The following is a 19,309-nucleotide window of genomic DNA, read 5'->3' as shown; positions in this document are numbered from 1 at the left end:
ATTGCACGCACTCATGCGAGCATTCTTGCTCGTTTGACATTCATATCCAAGAGCTGCATGCAAGGCGCCTTCCTGCCTTTAAGGAAAACACTGCACAACAGATCCCTACCGGGTTCTCCTTGAGAGATCCTGCAGCGTAAGGCACTTTCTCCGGGGGTGTTTCAGTCTCCCAGAGGACTTCAATCTCATTGCCGTCAAGGTCTCTAACAGGGAAAGGAGCTCCGTAGAAGACCAAGAGGTCCACCAGCTTGTCGTCATCTTTATCCTGGTTATAGCTTTCCCAGTCCATTCGGATGTCTGGATTGAGAAAGGGGTGGGGGTGGGGGATGCAGAAAGAAACTCAGAGTTGCTAAGGATTTATAACCAAGGTTGAGCTTGTATTTGCATGTTCATCCTATGGCAACGTTAGAAGATGTCTTGCATGTGTGAAGTAACTGTGACCAGGCAAGCGCCACAGGTGAGAAACCTCGCAAACTGCTCAACAGCATGTCTCAGTCAAAGCTGTGTGCAATGCTACAATGCACTGGGGCTGGTGTAGAACACAGCGACCTAAAAACCTCAGCTTTCTTTCCTTTTCATCAGGGGGTTTGGGCTGGGTGTTCATCAATATGCGGATGATACCCAGCTCTACCTCTCTTTTAAATCGGAACCAGTGAGCGCAGTGAAGGTCCTGTGTGAGTGCCTGGAGGCGGTTGGGGGATGGATGGTGGCTAACAGATTGAGGTTGAATCCTGACAAGACAGAAGTACTGTTTTTGGGGGACAGGGGGCGGGCAGGTGTTGGGGACTCCCTGGTCCTGAATGGGGCAACTGTGCCCCGAAGGAGCAGGTGTGCAGCCTGGGAGTCATTATGGACTCACAGCTATCCATGGAGGCACAGGTCAATTCTGTGTCCAGGGCAGCTGTCTACCAGCTCCATCTGGTATGCAGGCTGAGACCCTATCCACCCGCAGACTGTCTCGCCAGAGTGGTGCATGCTCTGGTTATTTCCTGCTTGGAGTACTGCAATGCGCTCTACGTGGGGCTACCTTTGAAGGTGACCCAGAAACCACAATTAATCCAGAATGCGGCAGCTAGACTGGTGACTGGGAGCGGCTGCCGAGACCCTATAACACTAGTCTTGAAAGACCTACATTGTCTCCCAGTACGTTTCCGAGCACAATTCAAAGTGTTGGTGCTGACCTTTCAAGCCCTAAACAGCCTCGGCCCAGTATCCCTGAAGGAGCATCTCCACCCCCATCGTTCAGCCCGGACACTGAGGTCCAGTGCCAAGGGCCTTTTGGCGGTTCCCTTACTGCGAGAAGCAAAGTTACAAGGAAGCAGGCAGAGGGACTTCTTGGTAGTGGCGCCTGCCCTGTGGAACACTCTCCCATCAGATGTTAAAGAAATTAACAATTATCTGACGTTTAGAGGACATCTGAAGGCTGCCCTGATTAGGGAAGTTTTTAATGACTGATGTTTTAATGTATTTTTACTCTTTTGTTGGAAGCAGCCAGTGGCTGGGGAAACCCAGCCAGATGGGTGGGGTATAAATAATAAAATTATTATTATTATTATTATTATTATTATTATTATTATTATTATTGAGCAGGTTTCTAATCCTCAAGGATGCAAAGAGAACCTTGGAAGCAGACGAGCAGGGAAAAGTTCTCAGACCACAGAAATGCCCTATGGGACCACATGGAGCCTTGAACCGCTGTCGGTTAACATGGAAATAAATAATAATAATAATAATAATAATAATAATAATAATAATAATAATAATTTCTTTGTACCCCGCCCATCTGGCTGGGTTTCCCCAGCCACTCTGGGCGGCTTCCACAAAGACCAAAAATACACTAAGATGTCACACATTAAAAACAAATTCCAAAACTGCTGGGATCACTTCTTGTAGCTCATTCAGTATCCCCACAAAGGCAAGGAGAGCCCAGTGAAAGATGATCAAAAGCTTCCTACTGGTTGCTACTGGGCCTTTGCCATCAACAAAAACACTGTAATGCAGAAGTAGGGAAACTCAGGCCCATGAGACAAATATGACCTGCTCCGGGTGTCTGCCTGGCGCCTGGAACTCCCCTCCCTCGCCCAAGTGTTTTGCTGAAAAGTGTCCTTGGACTCTGATAATGCTCCTTGCTTGGCTGGATGAACAGAGAGAGGGTGCATTAAAATTTGCACAGCAAAAAGCAGCCTGCTGTGCAAAGGAACTAATGTACGTTTATTGCTCTGCCTCTGCCCCCTCTCGGTGCTGGAAGCTGCCCAGAACTGAATGCAACTCTTGGGTTGGAAACAGGACCCCTGCTTTTGCCATAATGCTTCTCACAAAGGGCAAACATCCTCTTCGCTTACCAAAGGGAGTGGGGTTGTTGAGCCGGACGTACCGCGAGACTGTATCCCCTCCGGAGATGTGGGCCCCAAACCTGGAGAAGAAAAATGGGGTCACCTGGGTATGCATCACGTAAGTCTACGTTCTGGGTCTTTCTGATGAAGGGGACATGCCTCTGCCACAAGGCTCTGCTCTCCTCCGGGACAGGTGGGAACTGCCGCTGGGTCAGAAGGGACTGGGAATCCTGACAGAGAATCCCCTTTAAAGGTGAACCTCCTTATGTCACTCTTTTGGAAACAGAACGCAAAAAGAAAACGCAGCTGTTCTTCAAAATAATCCCGGCTCCAAATTCTGCAATATGGTTCTTCAGCCAAGTAATGTGTACAAAATTCAAACGCTAGGGCAAAGTTTGCATCAAAATGCATGTTACTGAAAATTACATAGAAAGAACGCATTACATTAGGGAAAATTGATAGGCACAGAAAATTGCACATACAGTGGTACCTCGGGTTAAGTACTTAATTCGTTCTGGAGGTCCGTTCTTAACCTGAAACTATTCTTAACCTGAAGCACCACTTTAGCTAATGGGGCCTCCCGCTGCTGCTGCGCCGCCGGAGCACAATTTCTGTTCTCATCCTGAAGCAAAGTTCTTAACCTGAGCTACTATTTCTGGGTGAGCGGAGTCTGTAACCTGAAGCGTATATAACAGAATGCTGGTGAATTTTCATACTTTTGACAATTTACAAACCAATGTGGAGAAGTGCACTTATGATCAGAAAATGAGAAACTGAACAGGGACCAAATATGGACAAGGTTTTGCCCATCCTGAATGCAGACACAGCATCAACTGCCTTGCAAAGGGCAGGTAGGTTTTTATCAGGCAGAGAGCCTTCTTGGTAGTGGTACTCACCCTGTGGAATCCCCTTCCACCAGATGTCAAACAGATAAACAACTGCTCGACTTTCTGAAGACATCTGAAGGCAGCCCTGTATTGGGAAGTTTTTAACGTCTGGTGTGTTTTTATATTATGTTGGAAGCCTTCTAGAGGGGCTGGGGCAACCCAGTTAGATGGGTGGAGTGTAAGTAATATATTACTATTATTATTATACCTGATTACAGGCGTTGGCATTGGGTGGCTGGGTCCTGTCATCTGCAAGAAGATTGGGCAGCCTTTCACAGTCATTTGGATGGGGATCAACATTGGCTCTGATTCCCCCACCTGTACAGAGAAATAAATATTTTGCATGGAAGCAATGGAACCCAGCTGCTAAATCCTGAGGCCTCCTGGGAGACAGATTGATTCACAGGCATTCTTTCCTTTTACAAGCAAGAAAACACTTGCTTATTGCAGATAACTGACTGCGCTGAAGGGAATGTGCACACCTTCAGATGTGGTCTGCCGCTTGTCACAACCTTGTGAACAAGGCTCAGTGTACAGTTCCTCTTCCCATATCAAGACAAAGCCCAAGCAAACCACAAAGTGTCCGTCATTATGAGCTCCAAACTCCTTGGGTGCGAACTATGCCACCCATCAGTGACTCATACGCCCATTTCCTTGGAAGTTAAGCTCCCCTTAGTACAGTGGGGGCTCGTCCTCTAGTAAGTGGAACACTCTGCCACAAGCGGTCAGGGTCCTGTGGGATTTGACATCTTTCCACAGGGCGTACAAGACAGAGTTGTTCCTCCAGGCCTTTGGTCAGGGCTCAGCCTGACTCTCCTTCTCTTTTTGTATAAGAACTAGTATGAAAGAGGCCTCCCAGCATTCTCACAGGCCCATATAAGAACAGTGTAAACAGTTGGGCCTTATGAGAATTTACTCTTCCCAACCCCAATCCTGCAGAAAGCCAGCTACCGTATTTTTGGCTCTATAAGACGCACTTTTCCCCCTACAAAAATTAAGGGCAAATGTGTGTGCGTCTTATGGAGTGAATGCAGGCTTCTTGGCTTCAGCGATAGCAACGCGAAGCCTCTGAAGTGCAGAGGGAGAGCTCCCCCCACGCTCCGGAGGCTTCACGTTGCTTTCGGTCTTCCCAACCTCCAGGTCAGAGCTGCAACCCCTAGACCACGCACCTTACAGATGAGGGTGTCCTGGTATTGCCCCCACATGTTGTTATAAGCCGTTATATTGACCACAAGCTCCTCGAAGGCCTTCAGGATCCCCTCAGAGGGGTGTACGTGGAAAGTCGCTCCCTTTCCGTGAGATAGCATGGCAGCTCTGAAGGCTGTAAGACCAGAGCAGATGAACAGTTTGACAGCAAGGCAATGGGACTGGAACAGGAGAGCCTCTTGTTGGATCACATCCAGCGGCACTTTTTTCAATTTATCCCTGCATCCCCCCCCCGCCACTTACCCACAATGCATCTGGAAATATAGCAATGGCAGACTCTGCCTACCTGATTGTTTCCTCTTTGCAGCCTGCCTCGTTATTCGTCTTGTGGTTTCCACGACAGCTTTGGAGGAGCTTGGAAAAAGATGTCTCAGTGAGAACTCTGAAGGGTGCAGGGATTTCGTAAGATGTGATGCTTTAAGTTTTCAAGAACCAAGTGCCCTCCAGAGCTCGCCCCAACCAGCACAGCTGTGTTAGCCACTTACCCGAGGCCAGCCGGGTGAATCAATATTTACTACTGAAAATGATTATCGTTCAGACTTAGCTGAACGATACCTTAGTATCGTTCCCTTAGTAAAGGTAAAGGTAGTTTACCTTTAGTAAGGTAAAGGTAGTTTACCTTAGTATCATTCCCTTAGTAAAGGTAACAATACCTTAGTATCGTTACCTTAGTAAAGGTAAAGGGACCCCTGACCATTAGGTCCAGTCGTGACCGACTCTGGGGTTGCGGCGCTCATCTCACTTTATTGGCCGAGGGAGCCGGCGTACAGCTTCCAGGTCATGTGGCCAGCATGACTAAGCCGCTTCTGGTGAACCAGAGCAGCGCACGGAAACGCCGTTTACCTTCCCGCTGGAGCGGTACCTATTTATCTACTTGCACTTTGACGTGCTTTCGAACTGCTAGGTTGGCAGGAGCAGGGACTGAGCAATGGGAGCTCACCCTGTCGCGGGGATTCGAACCGCCGACCATCTGATCGGCAAGTCCTGGGCTCTGTGGTTTAAACCCACAGCGCCACCCATGTCCCTTCAGACTTAGCTACCCATCTTTAAAAGGGGTATCATATCAGCTTTCCTCCCAATAGCAGCTTTCCTCACACAGGGAAGCGGCCGGATTAAGTGAGCCATACCACATTTAGATTATGTGACTGGGATGGAGAGCAAGCTCCAACCACACCCCACCCTGCTAGGATGGGGTGGAAGGTGAGCGTAGCCACCCATTGCCTTGCAGGGGGTTGCACTAGATGACCCTCAGGATACCTTCCAACTCTATAATTAGGTGCCCCACCCAAAGTTACCACCGTGTTGGGTGATTCAATTTCAATGGAAAAAACCAGGAGCACACTAGAGAGTACACTCCCAGTTCTTTCTTTCTTCGCATTTTCAATCCCAGTGGAGGGTTGCAGTCAGTGCCATTTATATATATGTATATATACTTTTCAAGTTTGTACATGTCACTCATTTTACAACCATTTTGACATTTCAAAACTTGACTTGCTTCCCCCTCTTTCTGCGGTTCCTTAAGTTTGTTTTTAATACCTTCTGCATATCTAAATTAACTTAATTTACTCATCTTCTTTAAATATATACTCTTATAAAACTGCAGGTTATTACAAGTTGGCAGCTCATGGTTTCCTAATGAGGAAAACGAGTAAGGCCTGCAACAAAATGTTGCAGTGGATCTCCAATTCTGTGCTCTTAACAGGAGCTTTTGTGATGCTTATTAGATTGTGGGTGTTGATTTAGGAGGAAAGGATAAGGAAGCTTTTCCCTGTTGTGCTATTTATTTATAGTAGGGATGCAGGTGGCGTTGTGGTCTAAACCACAGAGCTTCTTGGGCTTGCCGATCAGAAGGTAGGCGGTTCGAATCCGTGCAACGGGATGAGCTCCCGTTGCTCTGTCCCAGCTCCTGCCATCCTAGCAGTTCGAAAGCACGGCAGTGCAAGTAGATAAATAGGTACAGCTGCGGCGGGAAGGTAAATGTCGTTTCCGTGCACTCTGGTTTCCGTCACGGTGCTCCATTATGCCAGAAGAGGTTTAGTCATGCTGGCCACAGGACCCAGAAAGCTGTCTGTGGACAAACGCCGGCTCCCTTGGCCTGAAAAGCGAGATGAGCGCCGCAACCCCATAGTCACCTTTGACTAGACTTAAACATCCAGGGGTCCTTTACCTTTTTTTAAAAAAAACCCTTATTTACAGTGCTCCTATTCAGGAGGATTTCATAAAACTGTTTACATAGGGTTGTTACAATGATAAGAACTGATCTAAAAGGGTACAATAGAATGGAAGAGACAACTTGTTTGTTCAGGAAAGGCCATTCCTGTTTCTTCCCACCCCGCATCAAGGCAAGGTGGTTCTGCAGAAGCCTCTGAGGTGGCCTTTGTGGGATGGAGAAGCCACTCTGGGAGCTGGATAGGGGCAATTTCCCAAGCTTCTTTCTTTTCTTATGCAGTGCTAGAGGACTTAGGAACATGAGCGTTTTATGGTTATACAGTAAAAGTTAGGGTTCTGAGAGAAAGGGGAAATACTTCCTTTTTTCTTTCCTTCCTCTTGAAATAAGATGTTAGGGGTTTTATGAAGCCTATTGCCTCTGCCCCCTGCTACCTCCAGCTCCCTTTCCTTTTTCATAGAATCATAGAATTGGAAGAGACCACAAGGGCCATCGAGTCCAGCCCCCTGCCAAGCAGGAAACACCATCAGAGCACTCCTGACATATGGTTGTCAAGCCTCTGCTTAAAGACCTCCAAAGAAGGAGACTCCACCACACTCCTTGGCAGCAAATTCCACTGTCGAACAGCTCTTACTGTCAGGAAGTTCTTCCTAATGTTTAGGTGGAATCTTCTTTCTTGTAGTTTGGATCCATTGCTCCGTGTCCGCTTCTCTGGAGCAGCAGAAAAACAACCTTTCTCCCTCCTCTGTATGACATCCTTTTATATATTTGAACATGGCTATCATATCACCCCTTAACCTCCTCTTCTCCAGGCTAAACATGCCCAGCTCCCTTAGCCATTCCTCATAAGGCATCGTTTCCAGGCCTTTGACCATTTTGGTTGCCCTCCTCTGGACACGTTCCAGTTTGTCAGTGTCCTTCTTGAACTGTGGTGCCCAGAACTGGACACAGTACTCCAGGTGAGGTCTGACCAGAGCAGAATACAGTGGCACTATTACTTCCCTTGATCTAGATGCTATACTCCTATTGATGCAGCCCAGAATTGCATTGGCAAAAAATGCTAAAGATCTCTTTCAATAAAAAACCAGAGGCCTACCTCCTGGGAATAACAGATTTGGATATTCCACAAAAGAGGAAGAGTATCTTTTTATATGTGACGGTGGCAGCAAGAGTTTTGATCGCAGCAAAATGGAAGAGTAATGAAATCCCCTCTATACAAGATTGGATCCAAAAGCTGACAGAATATGCCGAATTAGATGGTTTATCAGAAAAAATAAAGAATAAATCAAAACAGGAATTTGTTTCTAAATGGGAGGTTTTCAAAGAATATCTGAAAAATAAATATAGTAGTTTAAATTCTGTTGCAGCATTCGAGGAACTTCAGTAATAGTTGCTAGGTAGATAGAAGAAATTAGATTTATTGAGAATAAGTTTAATTATGAAAAAAATGTGTATTGGCAATAAGTAATATGAATTTGAAATATGGAATAGACGGGAAGTTGGGTCTTTAGTGTTAAGACCAACAGATGTTTTATTGTTTGCCAAGAAAACTATGTGTCTATGGTCATTTTTGTAATTTGTATGCAATTTGGTATTTGTGTTTTTTTGTGTGGTTTTTTTCTTGTTGTATAAATAAAGATTTTTTTTTTTAAAAAAAAGCTCTTACTATCAGGAAGTTCTTCCTAATGTTTAGGTGGAATCTTCTTTCCTGCAGTTTGGATCCATTGCTCCGTGTCCGCTTCTCTGTTTTGCTCAGCTGACAAATCAATATTTTGCATGTCCTGAAAGCTCACAGGTTGTTCTCAGGACTTTGTTTTTTTTCTTTAAAAAATCTTTTTCTTTTAATTTACAAATGTATATTTAATTTACAAATGTATATTTCAGCATATCTAGGGAGCTTACACCCCCACAACAGAGATGCCCCCAAAGTAAGTAACAGGGACTTGAAGCTTCTATTAGTAAATATTATTTCTTCTCACTGCTAATCAGGGCGAAATGGAAGAAAAGGAGGCTTACACTTAAAACAGAAAATATTTCTCCATTAAAAAACAATCCCCTGCAAACAGACTCTCGCATATATGATCTAAGACTTACCCATCTTGGCCCTGTTCATCTGAGGGAAGTGGAGCTGGTTGGCTGAAATACTCAACCACTATGGAGAACAGAGCAGCTAACTCGGAGTGATTGGTAATTATTAGCTGGTGTTTTATCACACTTTTCAATGCCACTTCCAAGCCGAAGTCTAGCATCAGATCTTGAGAAGATTCCGAATTTTGCTCCTCAACACTGCAGAGAAACAGCAACAGACGCTAAATGGACTCCCTCGTTTGCCAGTGAGACACTTTCAGAGACATAATGGTTGTCAAAAGAAAGATGAATGTGAAAATGAGCGATTATATTGGGCTTTCATGAACAGTTTAGTGGAAATACAAGTAAAATGCTGCTTTATACCCTAGCTAATATAATCCGAAGAAAGCGTCATTTGGAACCACTAGTAATTAATAGCTATATTTTATTAAGCTATTAACTGTAAGTTTCCTTCACCTGTCAGAAGGTATGGAGTAGGTGATTCTGAGCCCCTTAACTTCACCAGAAATTGCCAGAAATAGGGGGTCCAACATGTCTTCGATGCTACAGCACAGGGCAAGGTCACTCAGTTTCTCCTGGCAGAAAAAGAAGTAGACCTTCGTGTAAGAATCATCAACAGCAGGCCGGAGAGCAAATGTCATCCGGAGGACTAAATCTGGAGGAACACTTCCAAGTCAGAAGCAAAAAGACACACCCACTTAATATGACAGACATATTGGAAGGCAATGAAAGAAGAAGAGAAAGGGAGAAAGGTTTTTGAAGGGGGTGGGGCTGGGAAACATCCATACAAATACCAAAACCAATTTTGCCGTAGAAAAGAAAATGAATCGTAGTTTATTTGGCTACTGTTATGAGTTTGGGATGTTAATCTGTGTGCCAGACCCTTCTAATCCATGTGTCCAGCAAGTGTTAAAATCTAACCAAGTCTTCTAATTCCTGGAATAGCCAGGCTAGCCTCTTGGTGAGGTGTAAGGAGAACGAAGGAAGGGGTTCTGTGGGACATGGGAAATGGAAGAGGACCTTCCCTCAACTCATGGATCATTAGAAAGACAGAGCCAGAGTTGAAAGCAGAGAGTGGCAGTGATGTGAGCCGGAGGAAAAAGCAGCAAGCTGGGAGAAGAGACAGAGGCGGGGCAAGGTTTGATGTCTGTCTGAATCAAAGGCTACTGCTATGGGAGAAACAAGGGCCTTTTGGGGTGCTGATGCTGTGAACCTCACTGTCGTAGGCTCAGGTTGTAAAAAGTAAAGGTAAAGGTACCCCTGCCCGTACGGGCCAGTCTTGACAGACTCTGGGGTTGTGCGCCCATCTCACTCAAGAGGCCGGGGGCCAGCGCTGTCCGGAGACACTTCCGGGTCACGTGGCCAGCGTGACAAAGCTGCATCTGGTGAGCCAGCGCAGCACACGGAAACGCCGTTTACCTTCCCGCCAGTAAGCGGTCCCTATTTATCTACTTGCACCTGGGGGTGCTTTCGAACTGCTAGGTTGGCAGGCGCTGGGACCGAGCAACGGGAGCGCACCCCGCCACGGGGATTCGAACCGCCGACCTTTCGATCGGCAAGCCCTAGGCGCTGAGGCTTTTACCCACAGCGCCACCCGCGTCCTACGGCTCAGGTTGTATATGTGTGTAAATAAACCATATACCATAGAGACACCACAGCCTCCATTGTGCCTCATCCTCAAAAGGAAAGGTGGGTGAGTGCCTGGAATCTTGCACTGTTTTGAGATTGGGGTGACTATTATTCAACACACTTTTATCTGCCTCTCCTCCCCATGGCATCTGCAGAGCTTTCAATTGTTTAAACGCACACAGTAAAAATCCAACGAAGATTATTTGAACAATCAACAATAGCAATAAAATTAATAGGACAGCAGTTAAAATACAGAAGTAGCAGATAAAATCAGTTGTAGGAAAGAAGGAGCTCTTGTTTGGTTGACTGCATCATTGCTCCCCTGCAGGTGGTTGTGTGGAGGGGGAGGCAAAGTTGGTGTGGTGCAATTATTATTTTTATCATTATTATCATTATCATTATTTTAAAAATACATACACTGTCCTTTATCTGAATATCTCAGGGTAAAAATATAGGCTAAAAGCACAAAATAGTTAAATCAAAAATCAAAACAATAACCCCCTTTCTGGCTTTCCTCCTCTCCATTTCCTCCTCACAAGAACCCTGTGAGGCAGGTTAGGCAGAGAAGCAGTGACTGGTGAGCTTTGTGGCCAAGTGAGGATTCGAACCCTGGTCTCCCGAGTCCTAGTCCAACACTCTAACCACTACACCACAGTGATGGTCCCAGAGGTCATCAACATCAGCATCCCACCCCATTTTGGGGGGTTGTAGACAAGAGGGTTGTCTACGAACAAATGAAGCAGCAATCGCAATGTTATTCTGCATTTTGAAAGCCAAGTATTTCTAAAACAAAAACCCTAACCTTAACATTCGTAGTTATCACCACACGCAATTCCTTCGTTTCGTTGGGACCCAAAGTGCCACTTTCGGGAGAGATGCTGAGCTCGCAGGAAGAAGCTTGGCTTCCAAGGAGCTGTCGGACAAATCAGGAAGGCTGGTCAGTTAACAGGAGGCAGCGGAATGCTCTTCTGACTAATCAGGAGTAGGAACACCACTGACCTCGCCCCACTGGAAGCGCGACGGGAGCAGCGTCTGGTTAAAAAGATGAACGGTTGCTTCCGCGGGGATTCCAACCGAGAGGTCAAAATGCAAATGACTCGACAGCAGGCAGACGTGGGGAGTCTGGACTTCCACAAAAACAAGGATGTGACTGAAAACAGAAAAAAGTATATGAGTTCCAGCAGCAGGTAGTGAACAAATGCCTATCTTCCATAGCAGGGCAGTTTGAATTAGCATGTGAAATTCAGTCTCCTCTCTGCTGTAAGTGTCCTTTTAAGATTGCCAAGGCTGCAATGATGGCAGCCTGGGCATCATTCTTCCAAAGGTACAGGAGCCCCTCTACAGACAACCTTTCCTGTTCCTAACTCCTTTTGATACAGGGGAGAGGGGGTGAGGTTCTCCACTACAATAAGTACTTTTCTCAACAGGTCCAACACATGTCCCAATGACCACATGTGGCCCTCAAGGTCTTTTTGGGCGCTCCATGACAACATCTGATGCCCTGCAGCCCTTGCACTGCCTTCCCAGAGCCAGGTAAGCAAGGTGCTGGGCTTTGGGAAGGAGGCATGAGGGCTCTGACAAGGTCCTAGAGCCCTCCAACATCCTTCCCAAAGCCTAGTTAGCACTTAGCAAGCTTTGGGAGGGATCTAGGACCCTGCCAGAGCCGCATGCCTCCTTCCCAAAGCCTGGTACCTTGCTTATCTGGTTTTCGGAAGGCAGCAGGAGGGCTGGGTTGCCCTCCAATTTTGACCTAAACCCCCAAGCAACGAAGCAATGTGCAGCCTGCGGGGTCTGTATCGAAGTACTCGGCCCACTCGGTATGAAAAGTTGGACTGCCCAGTTCTAAAAGGAGCAGCAACACTGCTGATTCTACTGCAAAACAGCAGGCACCCTGCTATGTGACAGGGCTGGTCTGGGGGAGAGGGGAGACAGGGCAGCCCCTCCCACTGGGCCACCCATACTCCCATTATTATTATTATTATTATTACTGTTGTTTCAATTCATATACCTCCCTTTATCAAAAGATCCGAGGGCAATGCACAACATTAAGAACACAGTTTAAGGAGCACAATAAGAAAATCATAATAAAAGCATAACAGACAGCGTAATAATAAAATAATCATAGTAACAGTCCCATCTCCCCCAGCTTTAACAAATCATACATTATTTAATGACCAAAGGCTTGGGTAAAGAGGACTGAAGAAGAGAAGAAGAGTTTGGATTTGATATCCTGCCTTTCACTCCCTTTAAGGAGTCTCAAAGCGGCTAACCTTCTCCTTTCCCCTTCCTCCCCCACAACAAACACTCTGTGAGGAGAGTGGGGCTGAGAGACTTCAAAGAAGTGTGGCTAGCCCAAGTCACCCAGCAGCTGCATGTGGAGGAGCGGGGAAGCAAATCTGGTTCACCAGATTACGAGACTACCGCTCTTAACCACTACACCACACTGGCTCAGTGACTGTTTCTGCCTGGCGCCACATGACCAACTGCCACATGACCGCAGAGATGGAAATGTTCTCTTGAAATGCCCTCTGGGAGACTGAGGAGAGACCTAATCATTACCAGAATAGCCTCTAACCCATTTCATGTCCTCACCTTCCAACTCCATTTTCCACCTCCATCTCTAACACGGTCTTAAGACGTTGACACATGTATGATGTGAACAAAACAGAGACCTTGCACTTGCCGAGAGGATACAATTCTCCACCACGTGGCTGAAATTTGAATGGCGAGGTCTGCAGGGGGGAAACCCAAGAGCCATTGTAATTCCATGAACAGAGATCTGGGCATCAAAAGTCTTCCATTCAATGCCCTGCCTTTGGACGAGGCACGGGAAGGGAAATGGCCAAATTCTGATCTCAGAGCAACACACCTCTTCATTTCTTTCCGCTAAGCAAGCAGGGCTTTCCTGAATTTTCCACTTCCCTGGCAGCTGACTTAGATTTTCTATCTGAAACGTGAACCGCACTTTTTCTCCCAGTTTAAGCAGGCCCAGGTCAAAGGATGGGACGTCAATGGAAAGAACAGGTCCCTGAGAAAAGCGAACCACATAAAACAGGTCAGCTAGCATCACAAAAGTCTCTATGCAAAGCATCCAAAAGACAAGGCTTTGCATGCTCAAATTGACTAACACAACAACACTGAGTGAAACACTGGGGTGGGAACTGTGGAACTCTCTGCTGGGGGGCAGCCAAGTCCGATGGAAGGCCGCAAGCACTGTGTGGGGAGGGGGGGCATCCCTCTGGCACAAAGCACATGGTTCCACTCACCCCAAGGGCCAAGAGAATAAGGCAGCTTCGTAGGCTCAGATATTCCCACCTTAAAGTCGGCTTCCACGTGCAATACAACGGGCTCTTTGGAGTGAGTGATTTTGCACTGCAGATCATGGCAGGAATGCCCAGGTTTCCCTCCAGTAATGGTGAACTCAAACTCTTGGAATTCATTTACCCCTAGAGAAGACAAATCTGTTACTTCAATCTGGGGGGGAAATGAGCATAGGCGTTGTTTTTTCAAAGCCTAATGGTTTCCCAAACCCAACATCATTACCCAAAACACATATCATGGCCTTCTCATGATAGTGGCATATGCACTTGTGTACAGTCATACCTTGGGTTAAAGTCGCTTCAGGGTGAGCGTTTTCAGGTTGCATTCCGGGTTACTTCCGGGTTCCGCCGCTTGCGCATGTGCAGATGCTCAAAATGACGTCATGCGCAGAAGCAGCGAATCGTGACCTGCGCAGACGTGGGTTGCGTTCTGCTCAGGATGCGAACGGGGCTCCAGAACAGATCCCATTCGCATCCAGAGGTACCACTGTATAATCTTTCCTCCCCACCCCGTTCTCCTGTGTCTTATGATGGGCCTAGCGAGTATCAAGAACATACCCAATGATATGTAAGAAGCCCTGGCAACAAGCCCTCTAGTTGCTTTTTAATGCCAGGCCAGTCCACAATTAAAGTCCAAAATTCATGATTTGGTCATGGATGGGGAGATATGCCCACGTGCATACTCCTGAGACCTGGGCAGGTGAGATGGGTGGGGTTTGAGTGGCCCAGCTGTGTCTGTCCAGGTTCTCAGCACAGCATAGGGCCAGGCTGGAGGACCGGGGTGGGGTGGGGAGGGAAGTTGCTCCCCCTTTCTCGCCAGGAAGCCCCTCTGTCCAGATTAATGCAGTGTGCGCAACACAGATGCAACAGACAGAAAAAGAGTTACCTAATTTTCCGGAATAAGGTTCAACTTCAACTATGTCGCAATCACTTATTTTCTCCCATGTAAACCTGATGGACGATTTGCTGTTATTGTACATCTGGAGATTCATAAATGAACAGACAATCAATGCCATTATATGACCAAACCACCATTTCCAGACTACTGAAGTAACTAACGGCAGGTGCGCCAGGTAGATACGAAACACAGACCCACATATTAATACTTCATTAGTATTCTTATATGAATATGAGACTACTTAGAACTGAATGGTGGTAGTGGAGATTAAAGGGGTAAGAAAAGGTAATACATTTTTCTTATATACAGGGTATAAGGGGCGGTGATCCGACCCATGATAACATACAAGTGGGTTCTTACACCTAGAAATATAAAGCCAAAGCCTAGCTCTGCACGGGAGCAATTTAATCTGCTTGCATTGTTCAATTTGCAGAGTTTAGAATTATTTTCTGACATGTGTGAAGGTGAAGGAAGACACAGAAGACTATGGACAAGCATCAGGCTTCCTTCCCAGGCACTGGGGCGTCTTCCAGACTACAAAAGAAATAGATTTCACTTGTATAGGAGGCCTCAAAGCGCGCAGAACAGACACGGCCTCCAAGCAGCACAACCCACCAGGAGGGCTGTTTGCTGCCTTCCAGGTTACAGAGGCCTGACTGCCTCAACTCAAAACTGGGTATTTAGTGTCACTGGTCCTCCACCTGACAGGACACACTCCAAGCAGAGATTTGGCAGGTGTCTCTTGTCCTTGACCTTATCTATGCCAACAGGACTTTGCAGCCGGTTATATATTTTTCATTAGCCTGTCATTCTAAGGACTAAATGCATTTTTATTTTGTGAGTGGTGTTTTATGTTCTTACGTTGTACACCACACTATTGATACACAGCGATACAGAAATACTTTTCGGCAATCGATCAATGCATACATATACTGGCTGAAGTAAAAGTAGACTTACGCTAAATGTTCTCCTAACATTTACACCAATGTAGTTTTCTCCTGGGATGATCATGGCATAGGGCTCCAAAAGGATCTGGAAGGGTTCCGTATCGCCTTTGACGTCTATTTCCAAAGCAATCACGTCTTCTTGACGCCTTTCTCCGCTTTCGTACTGCTCCCGTTTTTGAGGGCTGTGTGAGAGACGGCGTTAGAATTGCTGCAGTTGTGGATATTTAGAATGGCATAAAGGATGTGATTCCCATCCCAGCAGGAGGAAAAAAGACTGCTCTTCCTTCTCTTGGCACATTCAGGTCTACGCCTCTGTTTCTTATGCTTTGCCCCCTCGCTTGGGAGAAAACCCCTCTGAATGTGATGGGATAGAGACTAACTAAACATGCAGAGGAACGGGATTCAGGAAGCAGGGTGGATAAAAATCAATGTGTTTTTTTTTAAGAAAAAGAAATCGGATTTCTATAATTTAAATCAGATTTTTTTTATTTAATTAGAGTTTTTAAATTTAAATTGGATTTTTAAAATAAAATGCTTTTGGAGGAAAAATCTTTCTAAAGATAGTTTCTCTTATAAGTTAACATTAGAGTCCAAAGGCTATTCGTCTGCAAATAAGGATTTGTTTTAGGTTTTTCATGTGTGCTAAAACTCAAAGTTTTTTTTTTAGTTGTTTAACAACATCAGTTAACAAACATGGATACATATGCTAAAATGTTATTGTTTTAGTTAAATAAGTTGTTTAAGTTGTTATTAAGGAAATGATTATTTTTCACCTTCCAATAAAGTACAGAAAAAAGTTGTTCAAATAAATTAAACCTCACATTTCATAATTATCTGTCTACATATTTCTAATAGTATAACCAATTCAGCAATTTTTGATATAACTGTAAAAAACTACTCTGAAAATTCATTATTCCAAAAATGAAACCTTCATCTGGTTGTAAATATTACAAGCAAGAATGAGTCTTTCTGTAAAAAAAAAATGATTTAAATCAAGTCTTACTGACTGGTGATTTAAATCGTGATTTAAATCAATTTGATTTAAATCAAATCCACCCTGTCAGGAAGTAAACCTGCCTCACACCTTTTGCCATGAATGCAAAAGGACCTTCAGGTGCCTGGCACTCCCAGCACAATCCACCAAAATTAAGCACAGCTAAAGGGCTAAAGTCATCATGAGACTGGGGAAATTGTGCTGCAGAGGATGTGTGATCACCTTTGGTTCTCGGGTCTCATTCCCACCCAAGCCCCCAAATCTGCTATTAGGTGGGGGTGGAGTGGGACCAGGGTTGAGTGGGAAACAAATGCAACACATGCGCATCCATGCTTGTGGTTGTGTGGCAGAGCACACACAGTTCAGCAATAAGGCGCTAAATCAGGCAAAGGAGGAAGGCGCCATTAGGACAATAAATTCATCTCTCGGACCAACACAGCAACAAGAATGCCAACCATCTCTGGCACAATTTAAGAACATTTTCACGTGTCCCTGACGCATCACTTACTCAGGTAGCTCTGGGATATCTTCCAGCACAATCTGAAGCACGCTGTGATACGACTTTGGCTGCAAGGAGAACGAAAACCCAGAACCGCAATCAACTAATGTACATAAAAATAACTCCCAAAATAATCTACGGCTTACGTTAACTGCATTTGCCTCTGGGCTGCAAGAGATCAAAGCCTCCTGTAGTTTAAACAGCCGAGGCTTCAGGTAAGACTGAGAGCCATTTTGCAGCAAGTGTTCTCTCGCCATGGAGTTGGAAGCAGCCACACCCACCCCGGCATGTGCCCCCAAGTCAAGGCTGAAGGTGGGCTTGGGCCCCAAACAGCCACCCCAGACCCACACAATCTCAGCTTAGTAGCCAGGTGTGGAAGCCCACCAGGAACGCAAGGGATTTCTTGGTTTTGCTGACTGTCTCACACCAAAACCGGTGCCAAGAATGTGTCTGGCCACAGCAAATGGGGAGAGAGAGCTTGGCTTGGCAGGTAACAAGTTTGGAAGGCAAATTTTCAATGAAGTTTGGAAGTAGTAGTAGTAGTAGTCAGCCAGGCCTGATTTAAACCAGCCTACAGAGCACATAGGGGACGCAGGTGGCGCTGTGGTCTAAACCACAGAGCCTAGGGCTTGATGACCAGAAGGTCAGTGGTTCGAATCCCTGCGACGGGGTGAGCTCCCATTGCTTGCTCCCTGCTCCTGCCCACCTAGCAGTTTGAAAGCACGTCAAAGTGCAAGTAGATAAATAGGTACTACTCCGGTGGGAAGGTAAACGGTGTTTCCGTGCGCTGCTCTGGTTCGCCAGAAGCGGCTTAGTCATGCTGGCCACATGACCCGGAAGCTGTCCGCAGACAAACACCGGCTCCCTCGGCCTATAGAGTGAGATGAGCTCGCAACCCCAGAGTTGTCCGCGACTGGTCAGGGGTACCTTTACCTTTACTGAGCACATACATAATGTAATCTAAGAATGACTTTTAGCGTGGAAAGAAATAAAATCATTTGCTTTTGAGTTTCATTCAGACCCTTTAGTAGCCGCTGGTTAAACTTTTATCCAACAAGTTGCACAGTATACATGGCAAATATTGAATCAATCAAGTACAAGCAAGGCTGTACCTCCTTTGGATGGTAAGAGAGAGTAAACGAGTGATTGCTATGGGGGTGCAGAACCCCCATGGCAGGAGTCACAGAGAAAGCAGACTCCGTCTCCAAGTTGTACTTTATCTTTGTCAGGTCCGCTTTTCCTTCCAACACTGATGCCTGCAGATTGGGCTTCATTATCTGCCAGAAAAAAGGGAAATCCACGTGGCTGAGCAAAGAGAAGGAAAAAAGAAGGCATTCAATCCTGCAGTTTCGGGCTCAACATTTAGGAAAATTACATTTTTAGGGAACCTTTTAATTAGCCCCCCCTCAAATAAGGAGCTTAAGTATTTGCCTTTGCTAGTCCCCAACCCCACCTTGAGGATCTGGAACCAGAGCAGCTGGTCCAAGAGAAATGGCTCAGCTCCCATGTATTGTCTATTTTAACAGAAGTTTGGCATCAGAAATTGTACCTCAGTCATTCCATGCTCTCCCCCCCACTCCTCTCCCCATCCTAATTTTCTAGTTTTCACAAACCATAATTTGCCTTCAAACCAGAATGAGAATCCCGAATCATGTGATTTTCTCCCTCAGTGTGCGTTTGGAGGTAAACTATGGTTTTTCAAAACCACAGTTTACCCAATTCAGAGGTTACAACAAACTGTTGCTTGTTCAAACCTGGAAGTCAGGGACACAGTTGGAGCACAAGGAGTGAGTGACAAGATGGAACGTAAGAGCACAATGTGTCGTCCACCAGCAGCTAACCCTATGGCAGGTGAACTAAACCTTTAAGAAACTTGTCGTTAAAGCGTAGTGCAAAGGCCACTGGTTTCTGCCCAGAAAAATGCCCACCCCACCCCATACAGTTCTAGCATCATACATACGTCAGATTTCTTAGAACCAGAGTTTTCTCTGCCTTAGATTTGGGATTCAAAGAACCAAAGCGCACAAGGTGTTGCGCTGTCACATCGACAAGCTCGCCGGGCATAGGGCTGCTTTCTCCTCCAGTAACAGACAAAAGCTTCAGAGCTATCAGCTGCCCGAGTCCTGGAAGCAAAAGTGAACGCAAACATCCTGCGGCAAATGCACATGACTGAGCTTATGCCCTTCCAATGCGACTACCCAGTTGCGTTATGGGTGTAACACATGACCCCCATCAGACCATAGGAAACTGCAGTAGTGTCTCTCCCCAGAGAGGACCCTGCGGCTCTCCAGATGTGGTTGGACTCCAAAGTCTCAGAACGTGATGTGTTTTGAAAGCTACT

The 19,309-nt window shown here is 45.9% G+C and overlaps 1 protein-coding gene across 3 annotated transcripts in view; it reads right to left on the bottom strand.

Moving 5' to 3' along the window:
- The window catches only part of DLEC1 (DLEC1 cilia and flagella associated protein), a 48,059-nt gene that overhangs the window by 13,135 nt on the left and 15,615 nt on the right, over positions 1–19,309 (bottom strand). For 2 of the 3 annotated variants that reach the window (XM_053409507.1, XM_053409508.1), the window contains exons 13-29: positions 18,929–19,091; positions 18,081–18,273; positions 16,978–17,036; positions 15,486–15,657; positions 14,517–14,610; positions 13,626–13,756; positions 13,180–13,338; positions 12,903–13,042; positions 11,310–11,460; positions 11,113–11,223; positions 9,138–9,256; positions 8,688–8,879; positions 4,713–4,780; positions 4,390–4,541; positions 3,429–3,538; positions 2,343–2,413; positions 110–297 (exon numbers count right to left, since the gene is read on the bottom strand). In XM_053409507.1, coding sequence (XP_053265482.1) covers positions 110–297; positions 2,343–2,413; positions 3,429–3,538; positions 4,390–4,541; positions 4,713–4,780; positions 8,688–8,879; positions 9,138–9,256; positions 11,113–11,223; positions 11,310–11,460; positions 12,903–13,042; positions 13,180–13,338; positions 13,626–13,756; positions 14,517–14,610; positions 15,486–15,657; positions 16,978–17,036; positions 18,081–18,273; positions 18,929–19,091 — 2,273 coding nt within the window. The remainder of the gene's footprint in view (positions 1–109; positions 298–2,342; positions 2,414–3,428; positions 3,539–4,389; positions 4,542–4,712; positions 4,781–8,687; positions 8,880–9,137; positions 9,257–11,112; positions 11,224–11,309; positions 11,461–12,902; positions 13,043–13,179; positions 13,339–13,625; positions 13,757–14,516; positions 14,611–15,485; positions 15,658–16,977; positions 17,037–18,080; positions 18,274–18,928; positions 19,092–19,309) is intronic. The other variant, XM_053409509.1, reaches the window with a different exon arrangement.

The sequence above is a fragment of the Podarcis raffonei genome, chromosome 12 (genome assembly GCF_027172205.1).
Source record: "Podarcis raffonei isolate rPodRaf1 chromosome 12, rPodRaf1.pri, whole genome shotgun sequence".
Lineage (NCBI taxonomy): Eukaryota > Metazoa > Chordata > Lepidosauria > Squamata > Lacertidae > Podarcis > Podarcis raffonei.
Note: the sequence above shows the minus strand (reverse complement) of the source record. Positions and strands in the feature narration are given on the sequence as shown.